The sequence below is a fragment of the Lepeophtheirus salmonis genome, chromosome 14 (genome assembly GCF_016086655.4).
Source record: "Lepeophtheirus salmonis chromosome 14, UVic_Lsal_1.4, whole genome shotgun sequence".
Classification (NCBI taxonomy): domain Eukaryota; kingdom Metazoa; phylum Arthropoda; class Copepoda; order Siphonostomatoida; family Caligidae; genus Lepeophtheirus; species Lepeophtheirus salmonis.
The window spans coordinates 40,986,324-41,009,214 of NC_052144.2; the positions used below are offsets into that span (position 1 = coordinate 40,986,324).

Sequence of the window (22,891 nt, forward strand, 5' to 3'; positions counted from 1 at the left end):
TTTTAAGAAATCCATTAGATATTTCGCCATCATGATATTGATAATTGGAAGATACATTTTCCTTCCTGAAATGACTTTAAACAATTATTTTGAGCCTCTAATGATGTTGGAGTTGGGTTTTCTACTTAATAAGGCTAAATACATTTTCAACAGCATCTTGAGTAAATCTTCCAGTAAAAATGAATAAAAATCCTTCATCAAAAAGTTTCTTGTGCAACTGAAGTACATTAAATGCATTCAGTTTTATTTTGCAGTATCCTCCACGAGGCTAAAGGAAATCCTTGGTCAAGAAGAGATTCATACCCTGACGAACCACTTAGCTAATCTGAAAAGTTTAATAATCCATTACAAATTCATATGAAAGGACAAAGCTTCAAAATAAGCCATATAAGAATTGTAAACTACATACTTCTTCATTTATATGTTTACCTTCATTTTAGTGTGTGTGCTGTTTTTTTAACTTTTGGACTTGTTAACTGCATGGTACGTATGTTAAAACTTCAATCTCAGGGTCTTCTTTGATAAAAATGTCTGACGAGAGTGGGGTTTGAACTTCGTGACGGGGATAATCTTCCTTATTTGATGTCCATGAAGTTTTAGCATCCGAATATTCAAACATTAGAATTTTGCGCTTCCTTTGAATTTCATCTGCGCCTCTGTTTCGGTTAACGGGAGCTTTCGTTTGTTTTTTATCTTAGAGTGTTCAAATAATGTAGGAATTGAATTATGTACCAAACGCCGCCGTTCTTCTGGAGACTTCCGCAAAAACATTGATTCTTCCAAATATAATAGAAATACAAGGTTATACGATAAGGGGTGTATGACTGATGTTTGACTTCCACCACGCTTTTTAATATTGATGTCATAGTGTATTAGTGGTTGCTTGTTTTGTCAAAATCTGGCTATCTTGGCCAGCAGTCGGTAGGATACATCAAATTGAAAATTCTAGCAAGCCCGATTACACGATGGTCTAATCTTGTATTTCTATTAACCTTGTGAAAGCGAATAATTTAGGTTTGTATAATTAGAATATAGAGCCAGTGATATCCTTTTAAAACAACTCATTAATTTAATTTTTAAACTCCTCACACAATAAAAAATAACGGATTATATTACTTGGCAAACTCTGTAGTCTTTGACAGAAGTTCAATTCGCACATTTGATGGTATTGATCTACAACTTTTTTGATTAATGTTTTTCGGAAAATTAAACATTTTTATGGGCTATAAGCATGGAGACTTTTTACTCGAACTGATCTAATATTACAATACATTGAGCTACACGTTTCCATTATGAAAAATATATTGCAATGAATAAGTATTGGCTAATTATGATAAATAACTAAATGAAGCCCAGAAAGTAGAACATAAATTGCTTTCAAGACATTTAAAATACAGTATGTCCAAAAATGGATGTTGGTTTTTTTAAAAGAATCATGAAATAATCTAAACAAGTGATTTTTTTTGGCGAAAAACTTTATTTACTTCCCAATATGACGACCTTTAAGCTTAATACATTTTTTTATGGGTTTTGGCATCCCTTCATACAGATTATTCAAAGTATCTGGAGAAATTGTTTCCTGAGCTTTTGTCAGCTTTTTTAAAAAATTCATCCTCTGAAGTTGCTGGCGGATTTTCATTGAGTACCAAGGCTCACAAATTTTCAATTTTTTCTTATTGTCGTGTATATATATATGTGTGTATGTAAAATACAGTCTTTACTTTTTATCAGTATAAATAGCCGTGCATTATATATATATATATCAGAGTAGTGTATTATGTATTAATAAGAATATACGTGTTCTATGAAACAATCCTTGCCTTATTCCTCTCCGTCTTTTCTCTACTCATTTCTCTCGGTCGTCCTGGATTCCTTTATATAAATAGTGTGTGTCTCTTCAACCTCGTCAAGACACAACATATATTATTAAAGCAAAATGTGTATGTTCGTCGACGCCTAATAGCTCAGTGCAATCTATTACCACCAGTATATCTAATAAACCCGTTTATATAAGTAAATTTAAAACAGTGTTGATCATTTTTGGGCCGAGAAAAAAAAGAATATATAGATGTAAGCTAGCAATCCCGCTGGTTTAAAACTTTTATTTCATTAAAGTCCTAATTTGGCCTTTTAGCTAAAATTTATCAATTTTACCTACTTTAAATGCCTTAAACGGCCTCTCCAAAAATTAAAAAGAATAATTTGTGGACAGAGATGGATAATGATTTGTAGAAGAATACAAATGTTATCCACACTCAATTTTGAGAAAAATCATTGTTACTTGCTTTTTGTTGACAGTTCACATATTAAAGTGAACATCGTAGGAAGTGGAGTTCTATAAACAAATAATGTGCATAAAAGTTTTTAATGTCTTTAAGGAAGTGATTTATAGGTTTTTGAAGGAAATTATTATATTTTTCACATTGGATGCTCAAAGGTTTATTTAATAATTTGACTTTTTTGAAGAATTGTTACAAAAATATAATCATATATTATTTGAACTTTTGATTCGCAAATAAAGAATCAATTCATGTGGATATCCTTTTCTTATACTTCGAAAATTGATTTCATTTAGGATCTACTTCATATTCGGTATCATTTTCATCAGTGAATCCTTTTTCATCTTGGTTTCTTCGTCCATATTGTTGTTTTTCTTTCTTACTCTCGTTTTCAACTTTATTCTTCACTATCAAATAATATTAAGTTTAAAAATAAGTTAGGATACATCTATTAATTTAAGAATGTTTCCACATCTACCATACGTCTACTGGTATAAACAACGTGTTTGGGAATGGATCATTTACCGTTTCTTGGAACTCAACATATTATAATGTTCAAACCTCAATAATTATGAGTACATGAGTTTGGTTTTTCTATCACGCCGTTACGTTTATTACATTTTGAAATATTTCCTTTTGCAAAAACAAGCAGAAAAAAGCCTCAAATCAATTCATGGTGGTTAGGACGGATTGATTATCCACTAACTTATTTTGATCTTATTCACCATATTTTATTTTTGTAGGAAAGGTTGTAAGATACAAATAGATGTAACGGCGTGATAAAAACGTTATAATATCATAGTTAATAAGTAAGTAATTCGCATACAACATAAATAATAAATTGACGCCGTTGTAGTTGAACAAAACATTCAAATTTTAGTCGTAGTACAATTAGTCTGCAAATGCACGGCACCAGTATCGTTTCAAAACTCAATATGATTTTAAAAAAACAATTTGAATTAAAAAGGTTATGAAATATGAAAAATCCAAGCTCAAAGCAAAATTTATATTTCAAGAAAATGACAACATGGAGTAATTTCAATGTTCCTCTTAGTGTTTCAAATTTGAAATCCTTTCAGATTTTGACTTGGTATAAGGTTCCCTAGTGGTAGTTTTTGTACATAAAATAGTCCCTATTGGTATGTTAACAAAATTAATCATCCTTATATTATTTTACATATAATAATATTTTATGTTTTAGAACTTGCTAGTTTTTATTTAAGTACAGACTGATTCCACACAAGATTTGGAGTGATTGAAGTATAAATAACTATATTTTTTTTTTGTTTTGGTCTACTTACTTTCGGCTTCAAAAAAAATTACCTTGCTTTTACTCAGTGTAAACACTCTATGTCTTTTATTTATATAGATCTTTGTTTTTTTTTTTACTAGGCTTTAGAATGATTAATGAACAAAAAATTAGAAAATTATTTTAGTACGTCGTTACTTTTATTGTATTTCGCAAACTTTTGAGGGAAAATGAACAGATACAAGCCCCAAAATCAATTGATAGTTCACCAATTCTGCCCACATATGCAATTATCATTCAATCATTGTTGATAATTTGTCAAAGCTTAACAAGTTCTAATTTAAATTCAATTCAGAAAACTGATATGAGAAAAAAAAGTAGAAAAATCGACAGTGGACAACAAAATATAGCGATTTTTTTTGTTAGTCAGGTAACGCCATATGTAAGATTTAAAGCAGCATATTATGCGGGTTATAAAATCAAAGATTACATATTCATTGATTTTGATTGATATAAATTAAAAACCTTGCGCTTTTTTTTTTAATATAATGTATATCTAAGTCCACACAGCAAGGCTTTTAAAAAGAAGCTATATTTATTTTACTCTGAATTTCAAAAATTCCCGTTCACAGAAGAAAGAAATCTCCTTAATCCGAGCCGGTTAAGAATGTTGATGAATGATGTATATAATGATATTTTATTATTAGAGAAGAGAAAATAAGCGCATTGGCGTGTAAAAATTAACTCATCTTCTCTTTTTGTACATTTTGCTTATAAAAGTTACAACTTCTACAAGTTTTTACGCGCAAACGGCGTTATCAGATTATTTTGCTATAGTATCCGTTTTCAATAAATATATTTTCAAATGAAAAGGAACGCTGACATCGTGTGGATGTAAGCCCAAAACCCATAAATATTTTGGGTTTTCGTCAAAAAAGTTTCTAAATATTCCACACTTTTTCTGGTAGTGTTGAGTATATTATAAATATATCATCATTCATTCTTATTTCCAATGGCATTAAAATTTTCTAATTAGTTATCGACCATCTTCCTGAATCTTTCATATTTCTCTTCTCTTTGCCGAATTTGGTATAGAAGGATTTAATCATTAGGTATCATTATTCCCTTTTGGTTCAGCATTCTTGTCATTCCATACACAGTCAAAAATTATCAGTTTAATGTATATGATTTTCTAGAGATGTGAATTTTTTGAAACCCTCACAAGCAATACGAGAAGTATATTTTGGTAACTTTGAGAGGCAACACATTTGATAATAGAGATAATTAAATTAATGATATTTTTCATTGCTTGCTACTAAGTTCCATTTTTCAAAATAGGAAGTAATAATTAAAAAGAAGATCTTATTTTTCAGGTGATCAACATAAACTTTACTTTGATATTTATTCTCATTAAGATACTGTTTAATTTCCCCTTTGCCAGTGAAGGTTGCAAGTAGATTATAAAGCTTGACGTGAATTCAACCTTTCAAAAATGAGGAAGTTTTTGTATAAAAAAACAAGAAAATTTTTAAAACATAGAGCCTCCCTATTGCGAAAAGGATGATTGTTGAATTTTGAATAATATGATCTGTAGAGTCCATAAATAATATTGTTTGTCCCCAAACAAGTTCAATGTAGAAACTCACCTTAACACTTACCATAATTAGAAGGTTTTGAATGAGTAGTAGAATTTTGATTTGAAGATACTGCCTTTTTCGATCCAGTAAATTCTGCACTAAATGTGAGAGTCATATCACTTTTAACCTTTGCAATACGGAGCAAAATAATATCCTCCTTCTCTAAAAAATCTGAGCCCTCGTGTAATAATTTACTAACAGAGGAAGACGCATGGGTCGTTGTGCCAAAACTCATTTTGTTATTTATATGTAGTAAGGACTTTTGTAAACTATGTGATGTGATTATATCCACTCGTCCAACAGCTAAATCATTCGTAATATTGAAATCTTCCACGGGGTCCAATTTAATTTCAAGATGATAATTCCATATCCCTCTTTTGCTCGATTGAAAACCAATGTTCCCTCCCTGGAGGCGTGCAAACTTTCCCCCACTAAAACTAGGCGAACAATCCCTATCACTGTTACGAATTGGAGATACACAATTTGTATTCTTAAACCATGGCTTTATTTCGGATGAACAAGCATCAGTGTCAAGTTTGACGATTGGATTTCCTTTTATAAATATTTTGCATTGAAAAGTACCTACGCCATTATCAACGTCATTTTCATCGCCATTTAATTGAGTTCTACCGGATCTCTCTGTATTTATGGGTCTCCTTGGATTTATTACATTTGGGTTACCCAAGAGACCTATTAAATTTATAAATATATATTTTAATATTAACAAAGTAACTTTTCAAATTTCCATACTCCTTACGAATAGCTCCTCCATCATTTCCAGCAAGATTACCCACAATCATTAAAATATGATGCCAATTCCGCATGACGGATCTATGAAGCTTCTGTAAAAGAATTGTTGTGTGGGCCAAAATATCATCTGCTTGTATTTGAACTTGAACTCCTGGATGTACCATATGTGTTTTCCCATATGCTTGCAGCTCTTTGTTTCGATATTTGATATAATCAGATACTTTCTTCGCAAGACCATTTACTCTACCATAAATACCAGCATGATCAACGTCCAAAAAACAGTCTGTTCCTGGTTCACAATACGGTGCGAATTCTAAAGATATAGTAAACATTTTCACTGATGAATGATGATACACTTAACAGCATGGACAATACACAGGATTTAGAAATAGGCGAATTATTCATGCGCATGCACCGGTTATTCTATAAGCTAAAAAAACATAATATTTGATAAGAAATTCCTTTCGGTAAACTCAAATGTACTTTTGTACAATTATAAAGCTATTACATTTATTATAGTTGTAATTTTATATAAGCATCACATGATATTCTAAGCAACGCTTCCATTTCGAGCTAATAGTATAATGACAACAAATTGTAGCAAAAACGATGGACTCATCACATATTAAAATCAAAATCAAAGCACCGAGTGGTTCATTGAAATGTAAGCACTTACTTATTCAAAAAAAATTATTTACTCCCCTTCAGATATTACTTTAGAGACTCCCCCCTAACCCCCGCCCAGGTGCTGTGATTGAAATTAATTCTTATTTCGATATATATAAGTATAAAATATTAGTTACAAAACAAAAACAAACCTGAGCTCCCTAGCTTACGCACATGTCGAGAAAATAACACTTGAATGTGATTGACGAATTTCCATTCGCTCACTCAAGGAAGTTGGGCGTCTCAGGGACCACTGTCTACGCCGTCAGCAAGCCCGAAACCTTGTAGAGGAAGAAAAGGTCTGTCAAAAAAGCCAAACTATACCCTGAGGAGTTAAAGAAAACATCCCAAGCCAATTCCCTCAAGTCCATAAGGGCCCATGTAAAGAGATCTCGTTGTTTCACCCCAGATTTGACAGAGAACTATCAATAAAGTGGGTAAAAAGATCCCTGTGTGAGCGAAAAGGCCAATTTTGGCACCAACAATGAAGGAAATCCATCTCTTCCGTTGCAAGACTCTTTTGAATGAGTATTTAGAGTTCTTTTCTACTCTTTTTTTACCCTTTTTTGCCCCCATAAACCCCTGATGCCGACCCTTTCGACAACATCTTTTAGGTGCATATTGTCTGTCATCCAAACACCAAGGTACCCAACTCCACTGTCAGCCAGCACTAGGTCGCCATGGCAGATGCATTCATCAGCAGCGGGTGCCATGCCTTCCGCTGCCTGGAAACTATAATTGCCGCTTAGGGCGACTACATTAAGGATTAAGAGAGCTCAAACACACATCCATTTATTCAATTATTTAATTTTGTTGAGATTCTCTAATAAATTATAACTTGTTGAAGTATAAAATTCAAAGTTTTTATATTTAAATGGACCACTCTGTATGTATGTTGAAGTGGTTTCTAAAGTAATTGTTCAAAAAATTATTAAATTAGTTCTTTAAACTGACAAATTTGCACTTCAAAAATAAAATATCAACTTCAGTTTGTGTTTAAATAACGTTATTATGTAGTTTAATTTCAAAAGGTTAATTCATTAGTTTATATAATGAATTCAATATTTTTTAGAAAATTTACTTTAGAAAACCCAATTAAATATATCTACATTTATTTTGAATATTATATATTCAATCAATCCATCCATTTGCCCCATCAATTTTTGGGATTTCAAATATTTGACTCAAAATGTAAGAGTTGCTTAAAATACTACGTGATGTTCCTATAAGATTACATCTACTAGAAATAACTGTAGTTTTATAATTGTAAAAAGTTTATATGAGTTTACCAAGAAGAATTTATTATCCAAAATGATGTTTTTCACCACAACAGGGTACGTGATTGCTCCTCCAGATAGTATTCGAATTTAGAACTCATTAGATTAATCTGACTATAACGTTGATTTGTCACTGCCGACGTTAACGATAATTTATCCAGATAAAAATGAGTAATATCCAGGCCTCGCTGCTCTCATACCCGGCTTCTACCCTACATTCGCACAAAGTTGTTTCAAATTGCGAACACTAGCTTTAATTTACGCAACTTTATAAGTAGAAAGGAGTAAACACATTTGTACAAAATTTAAGGACCGGAGGAGCAAAAGTACCAAAAAATGCCGTACACCCTCTGCACATGGTCCCTAAAATATATAATTTATCTTACCATCATTTTTAACTTTATTTTCCTCCTGAAAAAGTTGTGCCAATTGGTTTGCAATCCTACTTAACATTTTTGGTTCCACAGTTCCTTTTTGTGCAATAAATTGCAAGGCCTCGTCCACAGTGGATTTTAGAAGAATATATTGTGGAGCCTTAGGGTCATTTTTTTTGGATTGTGATGTCCTCAATAGTTTGAGAGCCAAAAATTTAATCATATTTAAGAGGTTGTGAAGAAGTTGGATTTGATTAGGCTCTTTATTATTTCTTTGGACTCGGGGTATAAGTAAATTGAGATTCTGAAGAAGTGAGTTATAGGAAGACACTTCATCTCCAGGCGGAGGCCCATGATTCAAGGAGGATCCAGGTTGCTGGTATCTTTGTGTCTTTCCGTTGATCACGAAAAGGATTAACAATAAACAACAAACGCTGATTCCTTTATTCATAATGCTATATCAATATATATCGTTTTATCAATATACATATATATTTGTAATGATGAATGTAGTAATGAAAATTAGTCATAAATTATTGCTTCAATATAATGATTAAACCTTTGACTAAACGGTAATGAGACTTTCCATGTAATTTGAAGCTACTTTTATTTTAAATATAATAAATAATTATTAAACTCCCCTCGTATTATAAAAAGTTATGATTTGCTATTTAATTTTAATCATAATATTATTTATATTTTTAATTTAGAATATTACGTAGTTAGATTAGATAAAAATCAGATTACATATTTAAAAGAAGAGATTGCTGACACGGGAAAAAAATATGTGATAAATTATTAATATTTATCGTTAAAAACGGAATATTTATTCATATTAAAACACGCAACCTTGTGTCCAAAAGATGTAGGTACTCTTTATTTTGTGTTCAACGTGGGATTTTGTACAAGTTGTAACCTTGTACATGCAGTTGTACAACATGTAATGTTCATGATTAGATGGTCGATATACCCAAAACTCGCAGTGGCATGACTAAATTACGAAAAACTATTTAGCAATAGTTTAAACACAATATTTATTAATATTTTTTATTCAATATGTCCTCCTTCATAAGGAATAACAGCCTCGGCACATCAGTGAACTGATTGACTGCTCTTGACACTGATAGCCGTGCCCATAGCGTACCACCTTGTTATGATGGCAGCTCAGAGAAAATTCAAATTTGGATGAGACATTTACACTAATCCTGCAATGAATAATTTAACAAAAAAATTATCAGAAGGTAATAAAAATTAACTCCGTATTGGAATAATTAACTCGTTAATAGTGTGACTCAGTTACTTTCTTTTCTTTTCCAACTCTTATTTTTTCTCTGGCCGTATCTTTTCTGCTAGGGAGTAGGGATCCAAAACCTGCAGTACCAAGACAATACAGTTCAAAATCAATTTATGATACTTTTAAATACCGTATTTAGCTTTATTTTTTATTTAAAATCTTCTCCAACACAAGCAATAACAGATTGGCAGCTCGTTACGATGAAGGCTTTATTGTTGTGGACCCTACATTTGCACATTGATATAAAAACAAAACTTGTTTCGGTTTCAGCTATTGTTTGATTACGTAATGAAACCTTGTATTTAGAAATTATGGGGATAAAATCCCAATTAAATGCTATTGCATGCTTCGAGTCCCCACTCTTTATTAATAACATTTTTTTAAAAGCAAATGACTGTGGTAAATTATAAAGTAGAAACTTATTTTTGGCACTTTTTTGTTTCTTTTTTTAAGAAAGGTTCCGATAAACAATGATAAAGGTATCGAATATGTATATCTAGTAGTTGGTAATGAGAATGACAGTTGTTGTAATTAAATGAAACCTTTAAAGACAAATAAATTTCAACTTGTACAAAATCCCAACTTGTACACAACACTTAAAATATGTCGAAAGGAACAGTTGGCTTATTTAAATCGTTCCCCTCTCCGCTTTTTTATTATTATTTTGAAAAATATATATTATATGTATATAATATATTATTAAAATGACGCCTTATCAAGATTGTTCTTGATTAGTTCCCCTGAGAATAGTTAAAAAAAAGGATCTTATTCCACAAGTAATATGAAAGATTTATGAAAATCCCCTTCTTTTATTTTTTGGGGTTTGAAATTATGTACTCTAATACAAATTTGTTTATTTGGATCATTTAAATAACATTTGAAAAGCTGTATTTCATTTGATCACTTAACAATTTAACAGATCCTTCTTAAAAACTAAGGAAACGCAAAATATAAATGAGAACCACTTCAACGCAAGCTTTCCAAAAAAATAAAACCAAAAAAACAGCAGTAGTTTTTTTTCGAAAATTTTAAAATATAATAATTTAATTTATAATAAAAATACATTTTGCATTGTCGTGAAGATATTTAATATTAAAAAAATATATAATCCTGTAGACGCCCCTGGGGTGGAATATCATTTTCAAATATTCTTTATTGGTATCCAGGGTAGCGATCCAGTCTGGTCCAGTCCAATCCAGGTCTGGCCCCACTTGGCTTTCCTTAAAGAAGGTAACATCTGTCCCTTGTATTTTTAATTATTCCATTATGTTATTGAATAAATTTTATAACTAAGTAAAAATGTTATATGTTCGTTTTATATTACGTCATAATGAAATTATGTGGCATTCTCAAAATATACATTTTACATTTCCTGTTCGGCTAAATAAACCATCTTTATTTTTAGATAAAATTTAAAGGATCGACGGTCTTAAAGACCGGTCGTAAGAATGGACTGGACGGAATAAATAAGGCCCAACACAACAATACTGACATCTTTTTTTTTTATTAATTCTAATATGAGATTACTTTTTTTGGAAAATAAAATACAGGCCTTTTATTAATTTCCAAAAATAGTAAAGATCTTTACTAATAAGGGATTTCGGAATTTGTTTCATTTTTAATCAAATGACGTTCCTGAACTGTGTAAATAGTTTATTTAATGAGGTTTTTTAGACAGTTGTATTTTTATTCATTTTAAAGGAGTACTTTTTATGGAAAAAGGTTTATTATATTATCTCAAAGAGCATTCTAATATTATTTGAATTTACGACTGGCATCCATTTTTTCTGACTCTAATACTCCATAGGGGGCTTGACCTCTCCTCCTTTACCACATATACAACCGTGGGACGAGGCCTGCCCATGGGCACCCCTTTAAGGGCATGTAATAGACCTGAACAACATTTTTTGTTTTTATTTTTATAAGTATAAAAAGTACCAAAAGTTATCATAATACGGATAACAATTTTGGTACAGGAACCAGAACGAAAAATATTGGTATTTTACATATTTATGATATAAAACTTATGTATAAGAAAGTACTTGAGGGTCATAGACTTGAAAGTTGATATGCATATTATTCTCATTTAATTAATTATGTAACCTTCATACATTTCATCTTTTCGTTGAATTAATAACTTAGTTGAATTAGAGAAAGGGAACAAAAAGTTGCATACGTCAAGAGGGAAATGATCAAATGACGTCATTTGTGGTATCATACAAGGTAAATAGAAATACAAAGTCATACCATAACGCGTTTGCGACTGATGTTTAACTTACACCACGCTTTTAATATTGACGTCATAGTAGATGAGTGGTTGCGTGTTTTGTCAAAATCTGTCTTACTTGCCCAGCTGTCGATACGATACATCAAATTGAAAATTCTAGCAATATTTACGTCATAAACTCTGATTGGTTGCATGTTTTATCAAAATCTGCCTGTCTTGCCCAGCCATCGATACGATACATCAAATTGAAAATTCTAGCAAGTCCGATTACATGACGGTCTAACCTTGTATTTCTATGAATCTTGGTCTCATAAACAGCGACATTTTGCAAAGGAAAAAAATAACTTGTTATAATTATAATCTGCCACTATTTAAAAGACGAAACTGACAATCAACGTGGTGATCCTGACTATTTGAATAATCTTTGAGAGGACAGAAACGTGGCTGTCATAACGTTTCGTTAAATTAGTTCAGGGATGAAGGAAATCACTCTCAGTAACTAGCAAGGACAATATCAAGAATGCATCCTAGTTCAACAAAGACTTATGTACAAACTCTCAACGAAGGATCAGTCATAATCTCCATTATCCATGAACTCACGCACTTTATACATACTTAAATTCTATCTCAGGTTTATATTATTTTTAAACTCTAACCATGAATCCACTCAAGCTAACGGGCACGTTTCGCCTCATGGCTTAAACCATTGATTTCATCATTTTGACATATAATTTTTGGTGTTAAAAAAGGTGGGGCGCGTCAAATGTTTGATTGCTTCCTTCTGAGAAAGTTTCTTCGAACAAGAACCCTGGATCCATTTCAAAGCATTCTTTTTTAATTTCATGCCCTATTGAAGATAGATTGTCAAAATGGAGAATGGAAAGGGGTAGAAGAATTAGCTGAGCTATAGAAAAATAAGAATGTAACACCTTCAAAATTATGAATATTTTATGTCTGTCTCAAATAGATTTTATGACCCATGAAAATATCTCTTTCTTTCTCTTTGTGACTCCTCATCATTAAGAAAGAGATTTACTTCTAAGTTACATGTGACTTCTAATTTTTTAGTGACTCTTTTTTAATTCTCTCACTTCATTATTAGATCATATATTGTATATTTTATGTAAGAGAGACCACCGTAACAGTTGCTGCAAGGAGACGGTTCAGGAGTATTCTATTAGTCAAACAGCAAAATGGCACAAAAAATTACATTATAATTGGATAATATTATGCAAATTATTGTGTGAAAAATAATAAATCATTTTTCTTCGAGATATTCTATAAAAACAATTTTCCTGATTAATCTTTTTTTATAATCGGTCCAATCTTTTTCAAGCCCTAGTACCGATTATCCAACCTTTTAGTAAGGACTGAAGAAAAGTATGAATGATAACTATAGAGGGTTTAATACTACATAATATGGTTAGATCAAGAGCATATCAAAAGAAGGCAGTGCTGTTATTCTTTTTTTCCTTTCATTTCGACAAACTCAGGCCTAAAGCACACCATTTTCTAAGGCTGTTACTCTTTATTTCTTTACAAAGGTAATGTGGGATCAAATGGGGGGGATTTTAGTTTTTTGTCTAGTAACTCTTTAGTTTCGAATATTATAATTTCTTTGTAAATATATCAATGTATCACATGCTATGGTTATATGGAATTTATATAATTGACTGTTGGTTTTTTAGACCAATATATGTTTAAGTATATATATATATATATTGATATAAAATAAAACAATAGAAATTCTTCATATTATAAAATTGACGTCGTTTCCTTTTTTAAATGGACTTCTACACAAAATTGTAAGTTTAAACATACAAATTAACTTTTGTATCAAAATGTATTTAGGAGTCATCAGATAAAATTAAAGTATATAAAAATATTTCAAAAGCTTTCAATTATTTTAGTTATTCACGAAAAAAATGATACACGCATTTGAACCCACAAATAAGGACAAAAAGTGCTCTTGACTTTTTTTACTTCAATTGAAATTTCTTAGATTAATTATTTTTAATTACATATATCCGCTGCATAGGTAAATTGATAGCTAAGACATGTAATGCTAACAAAACATATGGAACGTTTAAAAAGCTTACTCAATTTTTTTGGGACGGGGCTACAAACGCAAAAATTCCCTCATTAGACCCAAGGTTAATAGAAATACAAAGTTAGACTATGATGTCATCGGGCTTGCTATAATTTTCAATCTGATTTGTTATACCAACTCTTGGGCAAGAGACATGCAGATTTTGACAAAACACGCAACCACTCATAGTCTATGACGTCACTATTACTAGATTTTAGAGTTGCCAATCTTTTTGCCGGCGTGTCCCCCTCCCCCTACTCCTATACAAAAACTCCTATTATGAGCTTGGTCGAGTCAACCCAGGCCCAAGGATTTGATCAAAAAGTGTCAAAATTGTACCCAGTTTCCCCCTTCTATTTCAATCTTTATAGAAGCAGATGTGCTTTAATGTTAAACCTCAATTTTATTTGTATAAAGCGCTCATTATTGTTATCGATCCTTGGTTTTATTATCTTTATTGTGATACATATAAATGGTTGTGTGTATACATTCGGATATTACATACATGGTATAGTATCATTATAAATTATAAATATATCCTAATTAGTTGGTATGAGCGTTTTATGCCATATTGATGAAGCAGAGATTCAATTAGTATCACCCCGTGTTCCCTTTTGATACTGTTGTTGTTATAGAGTATACATATTAAGCATACTAATTAGAAGAAAAAAACATTTTTTGTCTCAAGTTTTAATTTTAATATACACAGGGTGCGTAGGTGATATCTACAAAATATTTGAGCGTAATTTTAAGCTACTTTTAGAAGTAGAGTCAGAATACTTCTCCTCCGGGGTTATAAAAAGTGAACAAACCAAAAACAAATGAAGCAATTTCACAATTTGAAGTATGTTTGGAAGGAGAACAGATTAGCTGTTGTATTAGATCTAGAAGCTGTGATCGAATAATAGCAAAGACTTTATTGAGTCCAACAATGAGTTATATTAATTATAATTCTAAATATTATAAAAAGTCACTTTCTGCTTTCATGAGCATTGGCACCCACTTTCCAAGTCAGAAATTAAATTATAATTATAACAGCTCACAGAAAATAAGACATTCAATTGCAACTAGAAAAATTACTCCCACTTTCCAAGTCATATTTAATACTCCTCTAAGTAATGTCGTAAAAACCTTAAACGAGCGCGAAACTTTTTGTAGTTGTAACAGTTTTTTTTTGTTTTTTTTTACTAAACTGTTTTTCATTTTCCTTTCATTCCTGAAGAGATAACAACTAAATATAAAGTAATCCCTAGTCAAATACATAGAATAAAAGGGTTAATTTGTTAGCAGTTTAAAAGTGTAAGTCCTAGTTGGGCTTGTAATAGAATTTGGGGGATCTACTCCATAATATTATTTAAATAGTTATGATTACAATGTTGATTTTACGTTTTTTTTTAAACATTCCATTAGGTCATATCTAATCTCTAATCATAAGTCATCAAACTTTACCTTTATGTATGTAGGCTGAAATTATAGGATTTTAATACATTAATGTCTGTTGTGAAGGATGGCAGAGTAGGAAACAAAATGACGAAGAATCTGAGACATCCGTCATGTGGGAATTGCAAAAAGGATATTACATAGATTTATATGTCCGGCTAAAAACTAATTACAATGTAGACAACGATCCATCAGGCTGTCTATTGAGTCCAGTTGGATTTGATGGAAAAAACGAAAAGTACCAGTTTGAACCAAGTCTGAACTTACCATCTGAATTCCCTACCTAGCTAAATCAATAAAAGTCAGTGAAGCGATAATCAGGAAGTCTGTGAATGAAAACATTGCCCTCAAAAGCTTGATTAGAGTCATTAAACACCTTATAACAGCATCTGTAGAATAGAAAAAGATTGAAAGATGCTGGATAATTATGTACTTCAAATATGTGGACTTTATCATCCTCAAATCTGTACGTAATTGACTATTGTTAGTGGAGCCTTCTCGAGAGATAGTCTAATTCTGCTTCCCACCCAAAATTTGGAAATTCTCAAAGAAGAAATTGTCCGTGTTTTGAAGACAGTTTCTGAGAAAATAAATGATCTTGGCTTATTTTCAAAAAAAAAAAAAAAAATATATATTAAATTAAAAATTTAAGTAAGCTAATTTGGATAATTTGGCTTACGCACCTTGTGCACAACGTATACATACATTTATATATATGGGTTTGTTTTTTTAATTTATATTATATTACTACGTGATAAGGACTCGAGTTAATTGAAATGATATACTTTAATTAATAGAACAACTCATTAGCTACGTATAATAAACATTGGAAATAATAAACATTGGGCTTTCATAAACCACAGTGGTGCTGGAATCGTTTTCATTGCACAAGTAATGTGCTTTTTGGATAAAGAGCTGTATTTCTGATTGCTTTTACCTCGATAAGTTTGAAAAATATTTTATAAAATAAAAATTATGTCTTTTTTTTTTAAATATTTTTTTTTTACAATATCTATAGGGTATCGATTTAAAATCTGGAGCAGGTATGAGCCCCAATATGTTGGTCACACTGATATCTATTTTTATGAAAGTGTAATCATCATAATACACTTACATAATCATATAAGAAAAAAATTCAAAAGCCTTGAGATATTGCCGTTCAGCCATTATTGTGTGCCGGGTGCATGCCCAAGGACACAAAAACTACATAGATAATGATGAAAAAAGATATTAAATTGATGTTGACAGATCTATAATCAAGCTAGAACTTTAAATCTGAGCGGTTTATTCAATTTTGTGCTATTGGAACTTGATTTATTCTGGAAAAAATCAACATGTTTAAGACCTTTATGTTGTGGGCAAAGAACACCTTACCTCTTAGTGATATGGATCTGAAGACCAAGGATAATAAGTTCCTCATTGAAGCCTGTGCAGATTCAGGACCAGGTTTGAGGCTGTGGTTGAAGCTGGCTGTGCCGTAATTAGTACTGTACATGATTTCATATTATTTTTAGCCTTGATTGATCTAAATAAAATAATTGAATTTAGTTTGTAAGTAGATGTCAACATCATTGTTATCCTTGACTTAACTACGTTAAGGAGAACTCCGGCCTTTTCCCCTCCCCCTCGAAACAAGACTCGTGTCTCTCTTAAATATAATATAAGTAAACATATTATTATTTATCTAAAAATACAGAATTGTGTTTTTACTTTAAATTATTATGCTTAAATATCGTTTATTGTTTAATGTCCATTTCGGACCTCTTACTACAAAGGACTGTCATAATAACTTGAATTTATATTAATATAGCAAAGTTTATCGGTATTAATATATAATTGTATGTTGGAATAAAACAAAGTCATTTTTGATCTAAAAGATAACAATGTAGTCATATTAATGACATCTTGCAGGTGTTTTAATCTAGCATTGAGCGTATATACAGGGTGCACTGTATATAGCGCTCCCTGATGTATAGCATGTAGATATATTTTATCTAATATGTAACAATGAAGTCAAATTAGTGAAATATCACTTGCCTTTTGCATGTAGCATCTAGCGTTTATAGTTAAGGCCTCGCTAAGGAGCACTCCATAGACTAAAGCACTCTCTAGCTCATCAGTGATAACGTCATATTATTTTTTTCAAATTGTTATTGTTATACTTTCTTTCATGAGTAGGGAACATTTAATTATTGTGTAACTGCATGTAAGTGTGCCTATTAGGATTTTTTGGCGAGCTATCTTCTATATTATTGAAGCAAAAATTGTCTTTTAGTCGACCCCTAATTACTCCGGACAATAGCGTGTACTACCGTTAAGTGTTTTATAAATTGTATTTTCTAAAAAAAAATAGAAATTAAGGTAATTGAAAAAATTCAAGATTAAATAAATAAAAATGTCATCCAAATCTTGTAACCCCCAAAGAAAAATTAGAGGAGCCTCCCTGACCCTTCATAAAAATTAAAAACCCTTCCTTGGATATTGGTGTGGTTATTAAACTGTACATAATGATTAAAGTCTACCCTGATAGCTTTCATTAATCCGTCCAAAGCCCAGCTAAATAAACTAAAGCATTGTATTTCACTATATTTCCACTTTGAACAATGGCATCCTCCCTATTTTTCCCGGCACCTGCAGTGTACATCAGTGATTCCCAACCAAGGGTACGTATTCCGTCATCTAAGGATATGCAAAGTTATCAAGAAATGCTTGCTTTTTTTATAAAAAAAAGGTCATCAAGTACTTGTCTTTTCTCAAAAGAGTTCATAAAAAAGTTTCTAGACAAAGATATTTTGCCACAAAATTTGATGTTTCAGTTAAATAAACACACTTAGGGGTTGAAAAGTGAATGAAAAGCTTGGAAATCTGTTGTACTAAGACATCTGCAAATATGCAAAATTGAATGATGATTTTTTAAGATTATTGCCTCCGGAAAAACATATCGATTTATCATAAATATATTTTTTAGGTACGTATTTTTGATCAATCTAATCTTTTCATAAATAATTATCTACTTAAAAAGAAAATTACAGAACAAAGGCAACTCCCATAATCGTCCACTTTTGACGTTTTGCATTTCTAATTGGCTACAAAAACAAAATAAAATATAAATACAAAGCTACTTATGTTCTGACTTAAAAGCGCTATTGTTCAAATTGTTGCGTTCCTACTCCGCCCACTCTCGTGTAAATGTGTGTGTGTAACTTTATCACCCTCTGATTTGTATACACTATACACGTTGTACATATAATATATTCTAACAGTAGCTTTCTTTCAAGAACAAAAATAAAAACTCCACTAATTATTTTCATAGTTCATTAATTTTAAAAGATATTAAGTTGCTGCGGAACATATTAATTGAGACATATTTACATTTTTAAATATGTGGATTTACATTTTCCTCCTTAAGGCCATCGATACAGTCAAAATGACAGAAATGAGAGTCTTTTTATTCTCTACTCTGATGATAGATGATTATTAGGGGTGTATAAAATATGTCTTAAAAACGTGAGAGGCTTTTCCAATTGTCAATTTGAGATATCGTAACTCTAAGGACAGAATAGACGGTTCCCACAAGAGTTAGATTTGTTATCGTTTTGTTTATCCTTACTTCTTTTTTTAAATATAATTTAAACATCAAAGTAATGTTCATCTACATTTCATCACTCCTTAGAAAAACGACAGCTAAACTGCTCTCCTCACCAAATTATTCACATGGTCAGGATTACCATGTGATTTTTCGATTTTTTTTGTACTTTTACAAAGCGGAATACTTTATTTTATGCAGTGTATTAAACACTGCATGATTTCAATAATCGAGTTGTTTAAAATATTTCCTAGAGAGCGGGCGGTTTTTTCTAGTCGACACTTTGAACAGGCTTTTTTTATTTTCGGAAGCTGATGTCATTATTTTTTAATTTTTGAAGATAAAAGATCTATTATTAAGTACAGGGGGTGGGCTGGAGGGGCTGTAGTCCCCCAAATTAAGGCGTATTTGCTTTTTACTTGAAATTTTAATATTTGATTTATTTTTAAATTATATTTGAAATTTATTTTAAAATTATATTTGAAATTTATTTAAAAATTATATTTCAAATTTATTTAAAAATTATATTTCAAATTTATTTTAATTTTTCAATTTTCTTTTCCAAAAAATATTACTTTCTGTGAAAAGTTATGGATTTGAAATTTTTTGGAAAAAGCTGTTGATTTTTGAAAAAAAAATTCCAAAAAATTAAAATATTCTATATTTTTTTCGAAAAATTTTATCTTTTGTCTTCAACTTCGGATTTTTGAAATTATTTCGGAAAAAAATTAATTTTCTGTTATTAACTATGGATTTTTGAAATCTTTTTCCAAAAAAATAATTTTTTATATACAGCTGTGGATTTATGAAATTTTTTTCCAAGAAAATTTAGGATTTGAAATTTTTTAAAGAAATAGTTCAAAAACCAAGCCAAAAATAAAATAAAAACATGCAGACGCCCCTGAAGTAGTGTGCGAGCTCATACAAGATGAAAAGTAACAATGAGGGTTTGCTCTGGAGTTATAATTCCTTGTTATACTCGGAGTAGAATTGAGGATCGACATTCGAGTACTTCCAGCCTATATGTCCTTCCTATATAAGGAGTCAGATTTGTGCTTATTTCTTTCCTTTCACGGTTGCTTGTAGCTGATCTAATAAAACAACATGACAACTGAGTTTCTCTCCTCTCAAACATTCTTCCAATTGTCAGGATTATTACGTTAATTTCGGTTTCTGTTATATTACATATTTGCAGAAACTATTTTTACAACTATAGTCCATTTCTTTATCAAAATGCCAAGAAGTGATATTAAAATCTGTAATATATTAATGATTGTATTAGAGTTATGGGACAAGATGGGCACCTCGTCCATGAAAATCTAAATGTAATTGTGAATATGATATATTTATATAATATATCAAAATACTTCATTAACTTATAAATTATCACAAGCATTGATTTTGCTGTGATCGCTTCGACCCTTCACTTCTGCTTCCTTCTCTGAGCGTCCGGAGTAAATTATCTTTCAATCTTGTACGTTGGTATCTTATGCATACTTTGTAAATGGAACAAAACCAAACTTCAAGACCCTTCCGAAATAAAGCATCTGTTTTAGTGGTTGATAAATAGGAAATACAAGAATCCAATTGAGCTGCAGGTTTGTCAAGCTTGAATGATTTCATAGGATTAGGGGATCTTCACAGTTTGAGGTTTAAAGTTGGAATATTATTTACATATATAAAATGTTACAAGGCGAAAACGTCACAAGGCAAACGCATTACCAAGGTGAATCTTCCTGACATGATAAAATATTATGTAGGATTTAAAAATATATATATGTAGTTCATTTGAAAAATGGTGAATTCATATTGATTGTTGGTATGATTGACTTATTTGGCTATTGGCTAGAGGATTTTGGGATTTTCTTCTTTTAAGGAATGTTTGAGTGATACAATAAAAGTTTGAATCGAAAATCAAAAGAAATGATGGAGCACCCGGTATGTTGTTTTCTTTCTTTTTCTCAATAATAATTAGGAACCCATTTTGGGATTTTATTTAAAAAAAATAAATCTTAATGTAACCTCATGGAAGAAGAATATTTTTACTTTTAAAATGAGAAGGATCGTAGGTATAACATATGAAGATAAAAGCGTGAAAAGGATAGAGTTGATCTAATCGGATTTATGAGGATTTCATATATTATACATTTACGAGAAATCGTTGTTGTTTTTCAATTTTTGTTGTTTTTCGTTTTCAACAATCTTTTTCCTTTTCTAATGCGAAGACAAAAAGAGAGAGAGAAAAAAAAGGGACTTAACAACCTTTTTCTCCTCATTCCTCATATTTAACAAACATTACTAAACGAGAGTTCTCCTTTCTATATATTTAGTTAGAGAGTAACAACTAGGATGTATGTGCCGGAATTTCGAAGGTTTTACACCTACCGGAAATTCCGGGGAGTCCCTCATTCAATTATTTCATAACAGAAGCTTAACTTAATAATATATACAGAGTGGGGACTCAAAACTTACAGTACTACAACTTAATTACAAAAAACATGATTTTTATTAAATAAAAACAACTTAAAATAATTTTTTGACATGTTTAAATACTATATTTATCGATATTTTTTATTAAATATGTTCTCCATCACAAGGCATAACATCCCCGACACGCCAGCGAATAAATTGGCAGCTCCTGACGATCAAGGCCGTGTAGAATACATGGCGTACCAGACTGTCATGAAAGTAGCTTCAAGCACATTCAAATTTGGATGAGAGCTCTGGCAGACATTATTCTCCAATAATCTCTTTACTAAAAATTCCACAGGTTTAAGGTCAGGAATGGGAGAAGGCCAGATGGAATGAAGGCAGAAGTTATATTGTTGCTGTAAAAAAATACAATCCTGTGGACACCACTGAAAGGATATTGAAAACACCAGATCAAGCTGGAAGTTTAATATAAACGAAAAAGGTTCATTGTTGACTGGGGGATCAGGAAAAATTACCACAAATTGTGGCAGTATCACGCACATTAGGGATTTGATAACACTAAATGATTGAAACATATCCTGAAGTGGCTACTATACAGAAGACGGATTAGCCGTTTTATGAATGATAATTGAGGCTCGGGGAAAAAAATACGAGGAATTTTAAAACAATGTGGACTCTCTCCAAAATATTAAATTCAAAAGGGAAAAAACTGTTTTGGTATCTTTTCTGGATCCTATACAATTTTTACCCTAGCCCAAAGACTTTTGGACATGTGATGTATCTATAACCACTCATCTACTTTATTAAAGTGTTACTTGGATTGTTTTCAGGGAGCCTTTCCAACAATCAGAAGAGCAGATTACAACAATGAGAAAAATTATATTTTTGGTAAGGATGTCAAGGCTGGAGAAAAGAAGCATTAAGATCCAGAGCCGTTCATGGAAACAAATAAAAGAGTCGTTTTGAACAAAAATAACTTTAAATAAATATTTATTTATTTTGTTTGGAGCACATTTATATATTAATTATATCATTAGAGACATTTAGGTTCTATTTTTTGGCTTTTCATCAGCTTATATAAAATTGTAAAATCCATATAATAGTTGCAATGAATAAATATATCAATTTGTTAGCTTAAAAATCCATAAAATATAAGAATAATATTCAGTTTGGATTTTTACAATGTATACTTAGCAAATGATCCGCATATGATGTCCAAAGAATCCAAAGGTCTTTTTACTAGAATTATTCTTCCAAAAAAATATAATATTTTAAATTTTTTTTCCATACAAATTAAGTTTTTGAGAATAGCTGTGGATTTTTCATTTTTTTTTCCAAGAAATTCAATTTTCTGCAAATAGCTCTATATTTTAGAAAAAAATTTCCAAAATAATTCATTTTTGAAATTTTTTACAAAAAATTTAATATTTTGAAAATAGTTATTGATTAAAAAAAAATGATTAATTATTCTAAAGAAATTCCAAAAACCAAGCCCTCCCCAAAATATAATTCTGTGGACGCATATGAATCCTGTTGTTAGGCAGGGCTCTAAATTTGAAAAAAAATATTTTCCAGAATTCCGGCCAAACT

The 22,891-nt window shown here is 30.9% G+C and overlaps 1 protein-coding gene and 1 pseudogene across 2 annotated transcripts; one reads left to right on the forward strand and one right to left on the reverse strand.

Moving 5' to 3' along the window:
* Positions 1-2,423: 2,423 nt before the first annotated feature.
* On the reverse strand, positions 2,424-8,792 carry LOC121129828 (uncharacterized). 2 transcript variants are annotated; one of them, XM_040725547.2, is made up of 4 exons: positions 8,245-8,792; positions 5,923-6,228; positions 5,187-5,855; positions 2,424-2,681 (listed from the first exon to the last, which is right to left on the reverse strand). In XM_040725547.2, exons 1-4 carry the CDS (start codon positions 8,681-8,683, stop codon positions 2,677-2,679), a joined length of 1,419 nt encoding a protein of 472 aa, XP_040581481.1. In that variant the 5' UTR covers positions 8,684-8,792; the 3' UTR covers positions 2,424-2,676. The 2 variants fall into 2 exon arrangements, with proteins under 2 accessions (XP_040581481.1, XP_040581480.1); XM_040725546.2 differs by having other exon boundaries at positions 2,424-2,686; positions 8,245-8,790.
* Positions 8,793-16,616: 7,824 nt separating this feature from the next.
* Positions 16,617-22,224, forward strand: LOC121128873 (carbonic anhydrase 1-like; annotated as a pseudogene).
* Positions 22,225-22,891: the final 667 nt, after the last annotated feature.

What these genes read in the sequence shown, in the direction of transcription:
- LOC121129828 (XM_040725546.2), bottom strand. Translation starts at nt 8,683, where the DNA reads ATGAATAAAGGAATCAGCGTTTGTTGTTTATTGTTAATCCTTTTCGTG. An exon ending in AAATAAAGTTAAAAATGATG is followed by an intron (nt 6,229 to 8,244) that starts GTAAGATAAATT and finishes CTATATCTTTAG; the next exon opens with AATTCGCACCGTATTGTGAA. An exon ending in AAATGATGGAGGAGCTATTC is followed by an intron (nt 5,856 to 5,922) that starts GTAAGGAGTATG and finishes TAAATTTAATAG; the next exon opens with GTCTCTTGGGTAACCCAAAT.